This window comes from Triticum aestivum, chromosome 5A (genome assembly GCF_018294505.1).
Source record: "Triticum aestivum cultivar Chinese Spring chromosome 5A, IWGSC CS RefSeq v2.1, whole genome shotgun sequence".
Lineage (NCBI taxonomy): Eukaryota > Viridiplantae > Streptophyta > Magnoliopsida > Poales > Poaceae > Triticum > Triticum aestivum.
In genome coordinates, this window is record NC_057806.1 from 98,136,217 (window position 1) to 98,150,201 (window position 13,985).

General features: G+C 44.6%; 1 protein-coding gene across 1 annotated transcript; it reads right to left on the minus strand.

Moving 5' to 3' along the window:
* Positions 1–8,002: 8,002 nt before the first annotated feature.
* On the minus strand, positions 8,003–12,884 carry LOC123102475 (protein spotted leaf 11). The gene is made up of 4 exons (XM_044523845.1): positions 12,444–12,884; positions 10,253–10,369; positions 9,726–10,160; positions 8,003–9,647 (listed from the first exon to the last, which is right to left on the minus strand). The coding sequence occupies exons 1-4, from the start codon at positions 12,741–12,743 to the stop codon at positions 8,445–8,447; spliced, it is 2,055 nt and encodes a 684-aa protein (XP_044379780.1). The 5' UTR covers positions 12,744–12,884; the 3' UTR covers positions 8,003–8,444.
* Between the last annotated feature and the right edge of the window lie 1,101 nt (positions 12,885–13,985).

Genomic DNA, 13,985 nt, shown 5'->3' on the forward strand with positions numbered 1-13,985 from the left:
GTGCGCCATTACTAACAATTTTTTTTTGGTTTCAAACTACTAATGGCGCACCACACACCAGGTATGCCATTAGTAACTATTAATAATGGCGCACCTGGTGTGTGGTGCGCCATTAGTAACCCTGGTGCTAAATGCACCCCCCTGGACCGCCTTTTCAGTTTTAAGAAAATAAAAGAAAATGATGGAAATGTCAAAAAAATATAAAAAATAAGTTTCCCATGTGATATGTGGTCTAGTTGTTGGGAAAATTTGCAAATATGAATTTCGACTTTATTTGCAAAATTTCTCTGGAATTTAGTAAAATGGGAATAACTTTTGCATACGAACTCGGATTAAAAAGTTTTTTATATGAAAAATCATCTACTCGAAAAGTTCGAATTGAACGGGGGGAACTTTAGTTCAACATCTTCAAACTCCCCAAAAACCTAACAGAATGAAAGATACGGGGCTTTTAAGATCTAGAGGGGGGAAATGAAAAAATTCAAACTTACTAGTGGCGCACCATTTGCTAGGTGCGCCACTAATAACAGAAAAAAATTGGTTTCAAAAAAAATTGGAATTTGTTTTCAATATATGATACGTAATATGACCGGGAAGTTTGAAATATTTTTTTAAAATTTCATCATACTCATGAACATGAACAAAGTCCCAGACATCAACAAGGTTTAATAGGATTGATATGATAGATATATCAACAAGTGCCTGTCAAGTGAGCCGGTGCTGGGGTTGGATAGAACTGCGAAGTTAAGCGTGCTCGCGCTGGAGTAGTGTGAGGATGGGTGACCTTCCGGGAAGTTTGACCACAGAGTGCGATTTGACTCGAGATTAAGCATATTGACTCGAGATTAAGCCATAGTGACCCGAGATTATGAAAAAAATAAAAAAAAATTGAAAAAAAAAATAAAAAATTGTTACTAATGGCGCACCTGTGGGATACTAATGGCGCACCATAGGTGTGCCATTAGTAAAAAAATACTAATGGCGTGATGCTAGTGGCGCACATGTAGTGCGCCATTAGTAGTCAAAACAGGTGCGCCACTAGTAGACCTTTTCCTAGTAGTGGGAGGAGGAAGACAGAGCGAGGAGGGGCCAGCCGGCGGCGAGTGGAGGGAGGACGGAGGAGGAAGGCAGGGCGAGGAGGGACCGGCCAGCGGCGACTAGAGGGAGGACGAAGGAGGAGGCCGGTACCAAGTCCAGCAAGGAGGAGGAGGTGGCGGCGGCGCAGATCGGAGGAGGGGCGATAGGGGAGGACCGGCGTGGGGGGTTGAGGGGGAGATTGAGTGAGTGTGAGTGGATCGGATAGGTCGGAGAGGGGGGAGATGGAATGGCTTAGCAGTAGCGCGCTATAGCAAAAGGCGCTACTGCTAAACGACCTAGCAGTAGAGCCTTTCACAAAGAGCGCGCTACTGCTATGTGTCAGCATGTAAAAATAGACATCAAAAATACATTGATCATCAATGATCTTTTTGTGTACAATCTGATTTGTCAATATGAGTCCTCACCAGTTTAGGAACTGGTGAAGACTCATATTGCGGCCACAAATTCTACACATAGAGTTCAATGAAGACCAAGTGGTTGTGAAAGTTTGAGAAGTAACATATTTAAGGTGGTACAAACTCTCTTCACGAAGCAAGGTGGGACTAACTTTTTTAGTAAACTTAGTAGTAGCGGTTATTGTGTAAATGCGCTATTGCTATGGTCCCTAGCAGTAGCGCTCTTCATATTAGCGTGCTGCTACTAGAACTAGCCTCGCGGCGGCGTCGTGGCAATTATAGCAGTAGCGCGTCTTATAGTGGCTGCACTACTGATACATTTATTTCAGCAGCGAGGTTTGTGCACGCACGCTACTACTAGCTAGAAGCAGCGCCTTATTTTAAAACGCGCTGCTGGTAAGATTCTGTGTATAGGCTTTTCCCTAGTAGTGATGGTAACAATAATCTCCTATTTTAACTGAGACAACAGACATTCCAACGATAGGTTTATTCTTGTCTTTAGGATTGGGTTTAGCAATTCTAGCGGCTTCACCACAAAAGTAAATAACATGCCTATCTATATTATCGACCAAGAGATCTTTAACCATAGCAATATTAGGTTCAACTTTAATTTGTTCAGAGTGTCTAGGTGCTCTAATATTACTTTTGTTAACCACAGTTGAAACTTTAGCATGTTCCTTTATCCTAACAGGCAAAGGTGATTTCTCAATATAAGCGGTAGGCACAACTGGATCAACATTGTAAATAATAGTTTCATCTTTAACTATAACAGGTTCTTCAATCTTTTCTTTAATAGAGGGATGATATTTAAACCACTTATCCTTAGGGCGATCAACATGAATATAAAATGATTCACAAAAGGAAGCTACTACCTCAGAGTCAAGTCCATATTTAGTGCTAAACTTATAAAAAGCATCAGTATCCATAAACGATTTAACACAATCGAACTCAAGTATTATACCTGACTCATTACCTTTGTCGAGTTCCCAATATTCATTGTTGCGTTTAATTCTTTCCAGAAGATCCCATCTAAATTCAATAGTTTTCTTCATAAAGGAGCCAGTCGAAGAAGAATTGAGCATGGTTTGATCATTATGAGAAATCCGAGCATAAAAATTCTTTAAGATAATTTCTCTTGATATCTCATGATTGGGGCATGTATACATCATGTACTCAAGCCTCCCACAAGGTTGAGCGACGCTTTCTCCTTCACGAGGCCAAAAATTATACATATAATTCAGATCACGATGACAGATGCATAGGATAAAACTTTTGATGAAATTTCAATCTCAATCGGTTCCATCCAATCCCAAGTTCCAATATCATCACATTGCATATACCATGTAAATGCCCTTCCATTCAAAGATAAAGGGAAAACCTTATTCTTGACTTCATCTCTGGGTAAACCTTCAAGCATAAATAATCCACAAGCTTCATCCACATAGATTAGATGCATATCAAGATGTATTGTTCCATCTCCTGCATAAGGATTAGCTAGCGGTTTCTCTATCATACCCGAAGAAATCTCATAATAAATATTTTTAGTAGGTGTAGTAGGTTGAGGAGCAACTATTTATGCTTCCGATCGAGGTGAAGATACCCCGAAAAAACCCCTCAAAGGATTGTTTTCAATAGTAACAAGTAACAGCAAATTTCAGCACACAATATAAATGTTTCCTTACCAAATTCCACTCACCAAAGACGCTTCACTTCCCGGCAACAATGCCAGAAAAGAGTCTTAATGACCCACAAGTATAGGGGATCAATCGTAGTCCTTTCGATAAGTAAGAGTGTCGACCCCAACAAGGAGCGGAAGGAAATGTCAAGCGGTTTTCAGCAAGGTATTTTCCGCAAGCACTGAAATTATCAGTAACGAGTAGTTCGATAGCAAGATAATTTGTAACAGGTGACAAGTAGAAATAGTAACTAAAGTGCAGCAAGGTAGTCCAATCCTTTTTGTAGAAAATGACTGGCCGGGACAGTCTCTTATAATAAGCAAAGCGTTCTTGAGAACACACGGGAATTTCATCTAGTCACTTTCATCATGTTTGTTTGATTCGCTCGCTACTTTGATAATTTGATATGTTGGTGGACCAGTGCTTGGGTGTTGTTATTACTTGAACAAGCCTCATACTTATGATTAACCCCTCTCGCAAGTATCCGCAATTATGAAAGAAGAATTAAGATAAATCTAACCATAGCATTAAACAAATGGATCCAAATCAGCCCCTTGCGGAATAGCGCATAAATTAGGGTTTAAGCTTCTGTCACTCTAGCAACCCATCATCTACTTACTACTCCACAATGCATTCCCTTAGGCCTAAATATGGTAAAGTGTCATGTAGTCGACGTTCACATAACACCACTATGGGAAACAACAACATACATATCATCAAAATATTGAACGGATACCAAATTCCCATGATTACTTATGACAAGACTTCTCCCATGTCCTCAAGAACAAAAGTAACTACTCGCACATCATATTCATGTCCAAGATCAGAGGGGTAGTGAATAGCATAATAGATCTGAACATGTAATCCTCCACCAAATAAACCAACTAACATCAACTACAAGATGTAATCAACACTACTAGCAACCCACAGGTACCAATCTGAGGTTTTGATACAAAGATTGAATACAAGAGATGAACTAGCATTTGAGATAAGATGGTGTTGGTGAAGATGTTGATGAAGATTGGTCCTCCCATGATGAGAGGGTTGTTGGTGATGACGATGGCTTCGATTTCCCCCTCCCGGAGAGAAGTATCCCCGGCGGAATCGCTCCACCGGAGAGCAAAAGTGCTCCTGCCCAAGTTGCGCCTCGAGACGTCGGTGCTCCGTCCCGAAAGTTTTCTCCTTATTTTTTCTAGGGAAAATGGGCTTATATACCAGAAGATGGTCACCGGAGGCTGGCCAGGGGCCCCACAAGCCACCAAGGCACGCCTACGGGGGTGGGCGCGCTCTAGTGCTTTGTGGGCACCTGGGTGGCCCCTATGGTATTTCTTTTCTCCAATATTTTTCATTTATTTCAAAATATATCTTCGTGAAAATTTCAGCTCATTTGGAGATGTGCAGAATAGGTATCTCTGACATAGCTTTTTCAGGTCCAGAATTACATCTGCCGGCAATCTCCCTCTTCATGTAAATCTTGCATATTAAGAGAGAAAATACATTAGAATTGCTCCACAAAGTGTTATGTTGATTAAAAACACTATAAATAATAGTAGGAAATCATGATGCAAAATGGACGTATCACAAAGCGCCTGATAGCGCTGGCTATCATGCTTGGCGATGACGATGTTGCCTCAACGAGCGCGTATTCGATAACTCCTGGAGTGAAGAATTCCTGGGGTTCAACCTCTGGGGAGTGTGTATTGGTCAGGCCACTGGCCCGGGGTGATGGACGGGAGAGCTCCATTCGCGTTGTTGGTGATGTTGTTCTCGTGGTCGACCGTGGCATTGTGTTGTCGCTTGGCTCGGCCTCTGCCACCGTTTCCATCACCTTACGTAGTGAGATAGGATGTGGAACATACCCCTCGATCTCCTTTGTGGCCTCTCGTGGGGCGTCTACTTCTGCGGTGGGCTTCTGCTATTCGCCTGGGCTTCTGTGGCCTAGAAGCCTGTTTGCGGCTGGTGATGCCACAGTTTCTTTGGCTTTGTTGAGCTCTTGTGAAGCCATTTCGCTGTCGACATCCTCGTGATCGGAGAACAATAGTAGGTCGGCTGTGTCGGCGCTGCAATTTGAGATGGTTTCATCACGGAAACTGTCCTATGGCGAATGGTCGATGTGGAAGTTATCACAGACCATGGCGACGAATTGTACGTTGTTGTGGGGTTTCTGATGGAGCTCATGTTGATACACAACCCCTAAGTTCTGTAGTCTGAACGGGAAGAGGCGGTTTAGGCCAGATGATAAGGTCGTCGAGATTGGAAACTTGTCCTGTGCTTCATGCTGAATAGGTGTTAGGCATAGTCGCAGGTCTCCATGAGCGTTGGTGGTGAAGGTGTCACTGCCAATTTAGATTGTGCATGTAGGGTGGGCTGGTGGGTTGATGTCGACCCGACCCGCCCCATCGACGATAAACGTGAGGGAGCTGAAAGTTAGGCTCTCCCTCGACGGGTGGCCATCGGAGGTAGAAGAAGATCTGATCCAAGATCTATCTCTAGCCGTCACCGCTCGTGCTAGGCGTACCAACTGGCGGTGCAAAATGTCATCACATCCCTCGGTAGGGGTCCAAGCGCAGCTGGAAGTCTTAGATTAGAGGTCGCACAAAAGGTTTATCCAGGTTCGGGCCTCCATAGAGTAATACCCTACATCCTGCTTGCTTTTGCTATTCATGGTGGAGGGATACCTCATGCAAGGGGTTACAATGGTATATGAGATTGCTTCCCAGAGTTGTTCTCTAAGATGAAATTCAACGGCGTAGAGGGTTACCCGACCTCCCTTTATGTAAGAAGGGAGGCCTAGGTTTTACATGATGGTAGATGCGATCTGAGGCAGCGACACCCTTGTCTTGCAAGGCAAGAAGGTCTCCATTGCTTCCTTAGGGCTTCTCCCTCACCCTGGGCCAAGTGGGTCCCTAGTGGACACCGAGGCCGGCCCCCTTGAGGGATCCACCCCCGCTGTAGGACACCATTACACTCCAAAGAGATCAAAGTTGAGCATATCCGTTGAGGAGGACGGCGAGGTGGATGAAGAGCCCAACACTGGACTAGAAGAGAACAAAATTGCAAAAGAGAGAAAGAACAGAAATGCATACGGTAGCACATACAAAGAAGAACTTGTGGCCATGATCGAAGCCAAGAAGTTGTTGGCGTCCGAACACAAAGAAGAGAAGATGGTGAGGTGGAATGAGCTCAAGATGTTGAGGATGAGAAATGGAAAGCCAAGTTGGCAACCAAAGAGAGAAAGTTGAAGGCGAAGGAGCGTAGACTTGCACTTGAGAATGAGAGGATTCGTGATGCCAAGAAAGCCGAAGAACATGCTATCATATTCATGAATCCAACCACAATGGATGAAACCGCAAGAAAGTATTGGGAGCTCACTCGTGGGGAGATCATGACCCAAATGGAAAGTTCTCTTAGGAATGGTGGTGGTGGTGGTGGTGGCAGCGGCGACCGAAAGGATGGTGGTGGTAGTAGTGGTGATGGTGGCCACTAGCAAGATTACGATGGTGGTGATGGTGACCGATAGGATGGTGGTGCTGACGGTGACAAAAAAAACAGTGAGGACTTCGTTTGAGTTCGTGCATGCCAATGGTTGGCTCGATCTACAACATACACATGTTATGTTGGTGGTGATTTCGAATCAAACTTTGTGTTCAAAGTGATGTCTTTTGAATGAACTATGCATATTTTAATTTGAAAATCATGATGATGAAACTATACGCTATGTGCGTTTTTATCAGTTATGTACGTTTTTATCAGTTACGCTATGCATGTTTCTAATTTGAAATGTTTTATGATATATATATTGTTGCCTTGTGACCATGAGGTCAAAGTGACCATGAGGTCAAAGGTTCGAGTCCTGAAAACAGCAACTTGCAGAAATGTAAGGAAAGGCAACATACTATAGACCCAAAATGATCGGACCCTTCCCCAGCCCATGTGCCGTGCACCGGGCTGCCCCTTATGATATATTGTGAAGTGTTTGAACTTCATGCGTCTAGGACACAAAACCTACACAATTTTTTTTTTACTCCACTCAGTTTAGAAGAACGGTGCGGCCACCTTTAGAAGAGTAAAAGTTTACTCTAACTCTACTCAGCCGGACCCTTCTCTATTTTTTAAGGATCGGTTAGAGTTGGCCTAATGAGCCACTATCCCCAGAAACACAACCTAATTTAGGTGCATATGGTTGTGCCTTAGACAGGAAGTTTCTACTCCCGAGCTTAAATGCACCTCTGTGAATAGTAAAACCAAAAACAATAGTAAAAAAATGAAACAAAACTGATTTTCTTTTTGCAACAAACATTGTTGAATGCTACATACTTGCAAATTTCCGTGAAGAAAAGGCATTCCAGTGCCGTGGGAAAAGAATCAATGCTACAAAAAGACTACTTCAGGAATGTGATTTCATCACAAAAATTTGCACCTAAAAAGTAAACTAAACAATGTTTGTTATAAATATATATACCAGTTTTTACTGTTCATAGAGAGCGTTTGAGCTCAGGATTAGAAGGGCGCTTTTGAAGTATAGGTAGATTCTTTCATATTACCAAGGAATTAACAACACTGAGCAAAGCACTGCAAACACCATTTGCGTCCTTCATTTTCCAAGGTACTCCAATTGGTGTCACGTGACACCAGTGAAATTTAGTAAATCCCTCACCGTTCACGAGTAAATGATGATCTCCATACTTCCTTGGATATTTTTCCCCCATATCTCGTCTATGCAGTACATATTGTGTATCTCATATTCTCATTATGTATAACTTCTTCAGATTCAAAACGTAGGTTCTTTTAGGAGGTTCAGGATGACACTTTAACCAAGATAAAACGTAGGTATATGTGCAAATAATGTCTCAGATAAAATAAATTACATGCTATAAAATCATATTACATGCAAATGTGACACAGTGCGAGGAGATGATAATATTTACTAGTTAAACCCACCATAAAATCTTCACTTTTACATAAATCATCATTACTATTACACTGAGGATATACTACATTTGGAGAACCTTGTGTTCTGCGGCTACATGATATCAGAAACTGTGGATTGAAGAGCTGTACATACCTCAAGATTGGGCTGACATGCCCACGACAACCCGACAAGTGTTTCAGTTACAAGCTGGAAGAAGGCGGCAAATATAAATTTCAAATACCTCACCTGGCAGTAGAGGCCTGTCACATAATTACATCACTCGGTTCGCATGATTGACTCCCACTTGCGCTAGTATCCAATAGATGAACACGTCCAAGAGGTAGGGCAATATCGGCACTGTTTTCATAACAGCGTGGGGTATTGAGACGCCGGACTTTCCAATTGATCCGGGATTTCGCTTTCTTGGACCTGTTCAGGGGCCTGAGGGAGAACTTGTGCCGCGGCGGCCTGCAGCCGAGAATGAGATTCCTGTTCCTCTTGTTGTTGAACCATGAATCTGCTCATCCGCTCGAGCAACTGCACTGCCTTCCTCTTTCCCCTTTCTGTGCCGTTCAATGCCAGCTCCCGCAACGGAACCATGATCCCGCACTCATGCGCACGGGCTAAATGCACAAGCTGTTGCTCGCCGCTGCACAGATGCAGCATCACAGCTGCAGCATTCTCTCTGTTTCTCGGTGACCCACTTCCGAGCAACTCGACAAGCGCAGGAACAGGCTCTGCTGCCCCGATAGCTGCCTTCCCCTCTTGGTGGCTGGATAGTATTGAGAGTATCGCCATAGCCTCGTCCATGAGAGCTCCTGTGGGGTTGGTTACTAGACCCATGATGAGTGGCACAAGGCCAGCTCGTATCGCACGGCCTTTGTTACCTTGGTAAATGCACAAGTTGAAGAGGGCTGCTGCTGCGTCTTTCTTACCCCGCTGGCTGCCCTCACTTAGCAACACTACAAGGGCAGGGATAGCCCCTGTTCCCCCAATCGTTACTTTGTATTCATCGACCACAGAGAGGCTAAAAAGGGTGGCTGCAGCATTTTCCCGGGCCTCCATACTGCCATTCTTCAGCACATGGACAACACTAGGCACAGCACCAGAGGACATGATGCTTGCCTTGTTGTCCTCGTGTATGGAGAGGTTCAGAAGTGCAGTAACAGCGTGTTCCTGAGTCCGCAAGTCAGATGACGATAACAGACTCAATAGCAAGGGAATTGCACCAGCCTCAGCAATGCATAGTCGGTTGTGTGCGTTCCGCTTTGCGAGGAGGCGAAGCTCTGCAGCAGCTGACCTCTGCTCCTCAGGGTCTGGAGAGCATAACTTGGATAACAGAGCATCAATATTAGCACGTTCACTAGAAGAGCATGTTGGCATTGGCTTGTTAGGCTGGGATGAGCGCTTAGGCGCTTCAATTCCGTTGGTTTCACACCACTGGGAGATGAGACTTCTAAGGACATAGTTTGGCGTCAATGTTGTGTTTGCCATCCTTTGCTGCGTAGTTGGGCAAGTGTGATGCCCAGATGCTAGCCATTTCTCGATGCACGACCGTTCATATGTCTGCAAATGAAAAGGAAAAAATATCTCAAATTATGTACTGAAGTTGCATTAGAGTTTAGTTGACAAATTTTAGTTCACCTGGCCAGTAGCAACTATCACAGGATCTTTCATCAGCTCGAGAGAAATTGGACAACGGAATTCATCAGGAACGATGACAGATTTCTGGTCCCCGCTGGTATCCATTATTTTGGAAGCCATAGGAGGGCCCATCTCAGGGTTGTTAGTTTGCACAAAGTCCTTGATTTTCTTCAGTAGCATTGACAATTTCTCAATGTGCTCTCCTGGATCCTGGCCACCACCAGATGCCACCATCTCATGCAGAGCAAGTGACTCTTGCGTGAGATCAGTGATAGTCATGAGGTGTAGCTTTTCTGACAACCTTTCAAGGATAGCCAGTTCTGCACTTGGGTCATAGGTCTTGTTATACAGAGATAATAGGTCGTTGTAGAACTCATCATCAGGCATATCAACCCGTTCTTTTGCTCTTTTGAGCTGTGCATGCACTAACTCAACCTGGAGAGGATTGTTAAGTGTGACCAAAACTGTAGTTCAGTACTCCTCAACAATCCAAAAAGGATTCTGTTCAGTTAAGCTGATAAAATTACCTGTTCTTTAACTTCATCAGATATATCCAGTTCATTGTATGGAAAGTCATGCAAAGCTTGTTCCAACTGAGCAACTACTTCCTGAAATATATTCATTACTCTATCCCTATCAAAAACCTGCAAGAACACACAAAAAAAAATCAGTTTAGCTAACTGACTGGGACATAATGGCACAAAAAATAAGTACTGTTTTGAAGAGCATGCTCCTATAAATAAGATCTATAAGGTTGGCATGATATATTCAAAGGTCAAAGGGACAACAGAAATAAGTGGCAAAATGACAACATCAATAATCATTTTAAGAACATTCAAGTTTTAATATCTTCAAAGACTATGGTTCACATAGGATTGCACCAAGGGTCAGCTTTGAGCCCTTGTCTTGTTGTCTTGATGATGGATGAGGTCACAAGGGGCATACAAGGAGATATCCTATGGTGTATGCTCTTTGCGGATGATGTGGTGCTAATCGATGAAAGTTGGATGGGGGTTAATAGAAAGTTAGAGCTATGGAGACAAACTTTGGAATTGAAAGGCTTTAGGCTTAGTAGAACTAAAACTGAGTACATGAGGTGCGGTTTCAGTACTACTAGGCACGAGGAGGAGGTTAGCCTTGATCGGAAGGTGGTAACTCGGAGGGACATCTTTCAATGTTTGGGGTCAACACTGCAGAAGGATGGTAATATCGATGAAGATGTGAGCCATCGAATCAAAGCCGGATGGATGAAGTGGCGCCAAGCTTCTGGCGTTCTCTGTGACAAGAGAGTGCCACAAAAGCTAAAAGGCAGGTTCTATAGGACGGTGATTCGACCCACAATGTTGTATGGCGCCAAGTGTTGGCTGACTAGAGGGCGACAAGTTCAACAGTTGGGTGTAGCAGAAATGAGCATGTTCAGATGGATGTGTGGCCACACAAGAAATGATCGGGTCTGGAATGATTCTAAGGATATCAAACACACAAAATACACCAGGCAAACTATATATCTTTCTTGTATGTGCAACAACAACAAGAACAAAGCCTTTAGTCCCAAACAAGTTGGGGTAGGCTAGAGCTGAAACCCATAAGATCTCAAAACCAACTCATGCTCTGGCACGTGGATAGCTAACTAAAGGCTTTGTTGTTGTTGTTGTTGTTATTGTTGTTGTTGTTGTTGTTGTTGTTGTTATTGTTGTTGTTCACAAGCATTATATACAAGAAAGAAATATAGTTTGCCTGATGTATTTTGTGTGTCTGATATCCTTAGAATCACGATTCGAAAGGAAACATGTGGCACATAATAAGGCACTAAATAAACTTCATATCCAAACTGAATGGAAAGATTTCAGGACCACGAAAAGTAAACTGAATGAGGAAAACCACATGTAAATACATGAGGAGAAGAAAACATGTAGGAAACGGACAGCAAAATAACAAACAAATCTCGGTATTGGATCATGGGTGCACAAGTGCATGCATTTGATAATATGCCTCCCCTACTTGTGCTTTGGTATGTTTTATCCTCTTTTTCTGCATGAAACACTAGTTTCTTGGATGGCTCTAGATTAAGGATTCGAGATAGTACCATGTCGCACGAGAAGGAGAACAGACGAAAACAGATCATAATACGATGGAGGCACTTAAGGGCATATTATCAAATCCCTCTTTGCACTTAAGGGCACTCAAGCCATTAATTACATAAACCCAACCATGGACTTAAACGGTTATCCTAGGGGGAGATTTCACACCAAAATGTATCGATTTTGACAAACAGTACAAATTTCTCGTAAAAAAATAACTGTGCAAATTTTAGTGAACAGAAAAGAACAACAAACTGAATTAAAAAACCATGATAATCCTAAGACCGCACTTCAGATAAAAAGGAAAATAGAATGAGCTCAGGAAGTGGAACACCAAAGGTTCACACAATGGAATTAGATCCTACTCGTTAGCCAAGCAAGGCCACAAACAATATGCAGATCAGAATCACAATTTTGATCCAAGGATCAGAAGCCCCATGTTTCTTTTATCATAGAATAATACTAAAGTTACCTGGTTATTTTAGATGGCATAGCCAAGGTTAAAGTCGCGCTTTTCCATGTAAAATATCAAGAATACTAACGAATCATGAATCTAATTCGCCCACGGAGGCATCCGAGGACCAGGAATCTGACGAAATCAGGAACCGCTCCCGCGTGGGTAGGTAAAGGGACGTACCAAAGAGATCCTGCTTCCCTCGCGGCCGAGCTTGAGCAGCTCGACCGCCTTCTCCAGCGCGTCGGCGAGCGTCGCCAGCGCCCGCTCCTCCTCCTCCCCCGCGGGGCGGCGGCGCTCCCGGAGCTCCTCGGCGAAGGGTCCGAGGAGGCGAATTCGGCGGGACAGCGCCAGCAGCTGCCGCCGGTACGCGTTCCGGAACTCCCCGGGCGCCGCCACGGTCTCCACCGCGGCGGCGACCCGCTCCGCAGCCGGCGCCGGCGCCGGGGACTCCCGCTCCGCCTCCTCTTGGTCGCCGGCCATGAGACCGGAGAAGCAGCAGCCGGCCGCGTGGGGATCGGCTGGCGCTAGTGGCACGGGGCGGTAAAATACGGGGAAGAGCGGTCGCTTGGTGGCGCTGGCTGCTCCTTCATCTTATGGGTCGTCGGGGCGGTCAGCGCGTTGGGCTGGCCGAGTCGTCTTCCTCCTCCCTTTCTACACGGCAGATTTTTTCCAACGTCATTTCGGGTATACTTGGTGCAGGTGCACCGGCTGCCAATACCAGCCAACCGGACCGGCGATGGTTATGGACTATTTATCCTGGAAAACAAACTTTGTGAAAATTGTACACGATGTTTGTTGCGTATTCGTGTGGTGATTAGTTTCGTGGACTTCTTTTGATTGAAGAAACTGCCAGAAGTGTGATATTATAGTTCTACGTCATGTTTATACCGTGAGATCGTTCCGACGCGCCCATCCTCAAATGACCGGGATACATCCGGACCAAACTATTCAGACCACGGAAATTATCCAACACGGATTTGTATCGGTCCGCAAAACGGTATGGACATGTTTTTTTCCGCAAACCGAAGTCAGACGGAGGATTTGCTGGCGTCCGGGCCGCTGCCACACCGACATCTCATCTGACCGTCCTGACCCACCCAAACCCGCTTCCTCGCCCTCGCGCACTTCCCGCCCAAAACGGTCAGCGCCGCTCTAGAGCATCGGTGCCGTATTCATGCTCGGCCAGAGCAGACGCTACCTCTCACTGTCGCCGACATTGAAGGGGCGCGCCGGCCGAGAGAGCGCCGCACGCGCCGCTTCCCGGTGCACGTGACTGCTTCATGTTCAAACGACACGACAGCCACCCGTTCGTCCTTCTGTCGCCCACATTAATGACACACGATTGCTGAGGCAGCTACTCCGACACCACCCATCCGTCCCTCTGCTGCCCACCATAGCCGCGGTCATCTGCCTCAGATCCCTTTCTCCTTTCCACACCACTCCCATCATGACTTCTGAAAGATCGTGGATGTCACCTATAGAGGGTGAATAGGCGCTTTAAAATAATTCGGCTTAGGCTTGGACAAATGCGGAATAAAACTAGCGTTTAATTTATCAAGCACAAAACCTAAAATAACTAGGCTCATATATGTGCACCAACAACTTATCTAAACAAGATAAACAACTGAGTGATAGTAAGATATATAACATGAAACACTATGGGTATCACAAAGAAAGTGCATAAGTAAAGGGCTCGGTAAGAGATAACCGAGGCATTGCGGG

Coding starts and splice junctions, on each gene's coding strand:
- LOC123102475 (XM_044523845.1), bottom strand. CDS start 12,743: ATGGCCGGCGACCAAGAGGAGGCGGAGCGGGAGTCCCCGGCGCCGGCG. Junction 10,161..10,252: donor CTGATGAAGTTAAAGAACAG/GTAATTTTATCA, acceptor AATCCTCTCCAG/GTTGAGTTAGTGCATGCACA. Junction 9,648..9,725: donor TGATAGTTGCTACTGGCCAG/GTGAACTAAAAT, acceptor TTTCATTTGCAG/ACATATGAACGGTCGTGCAT.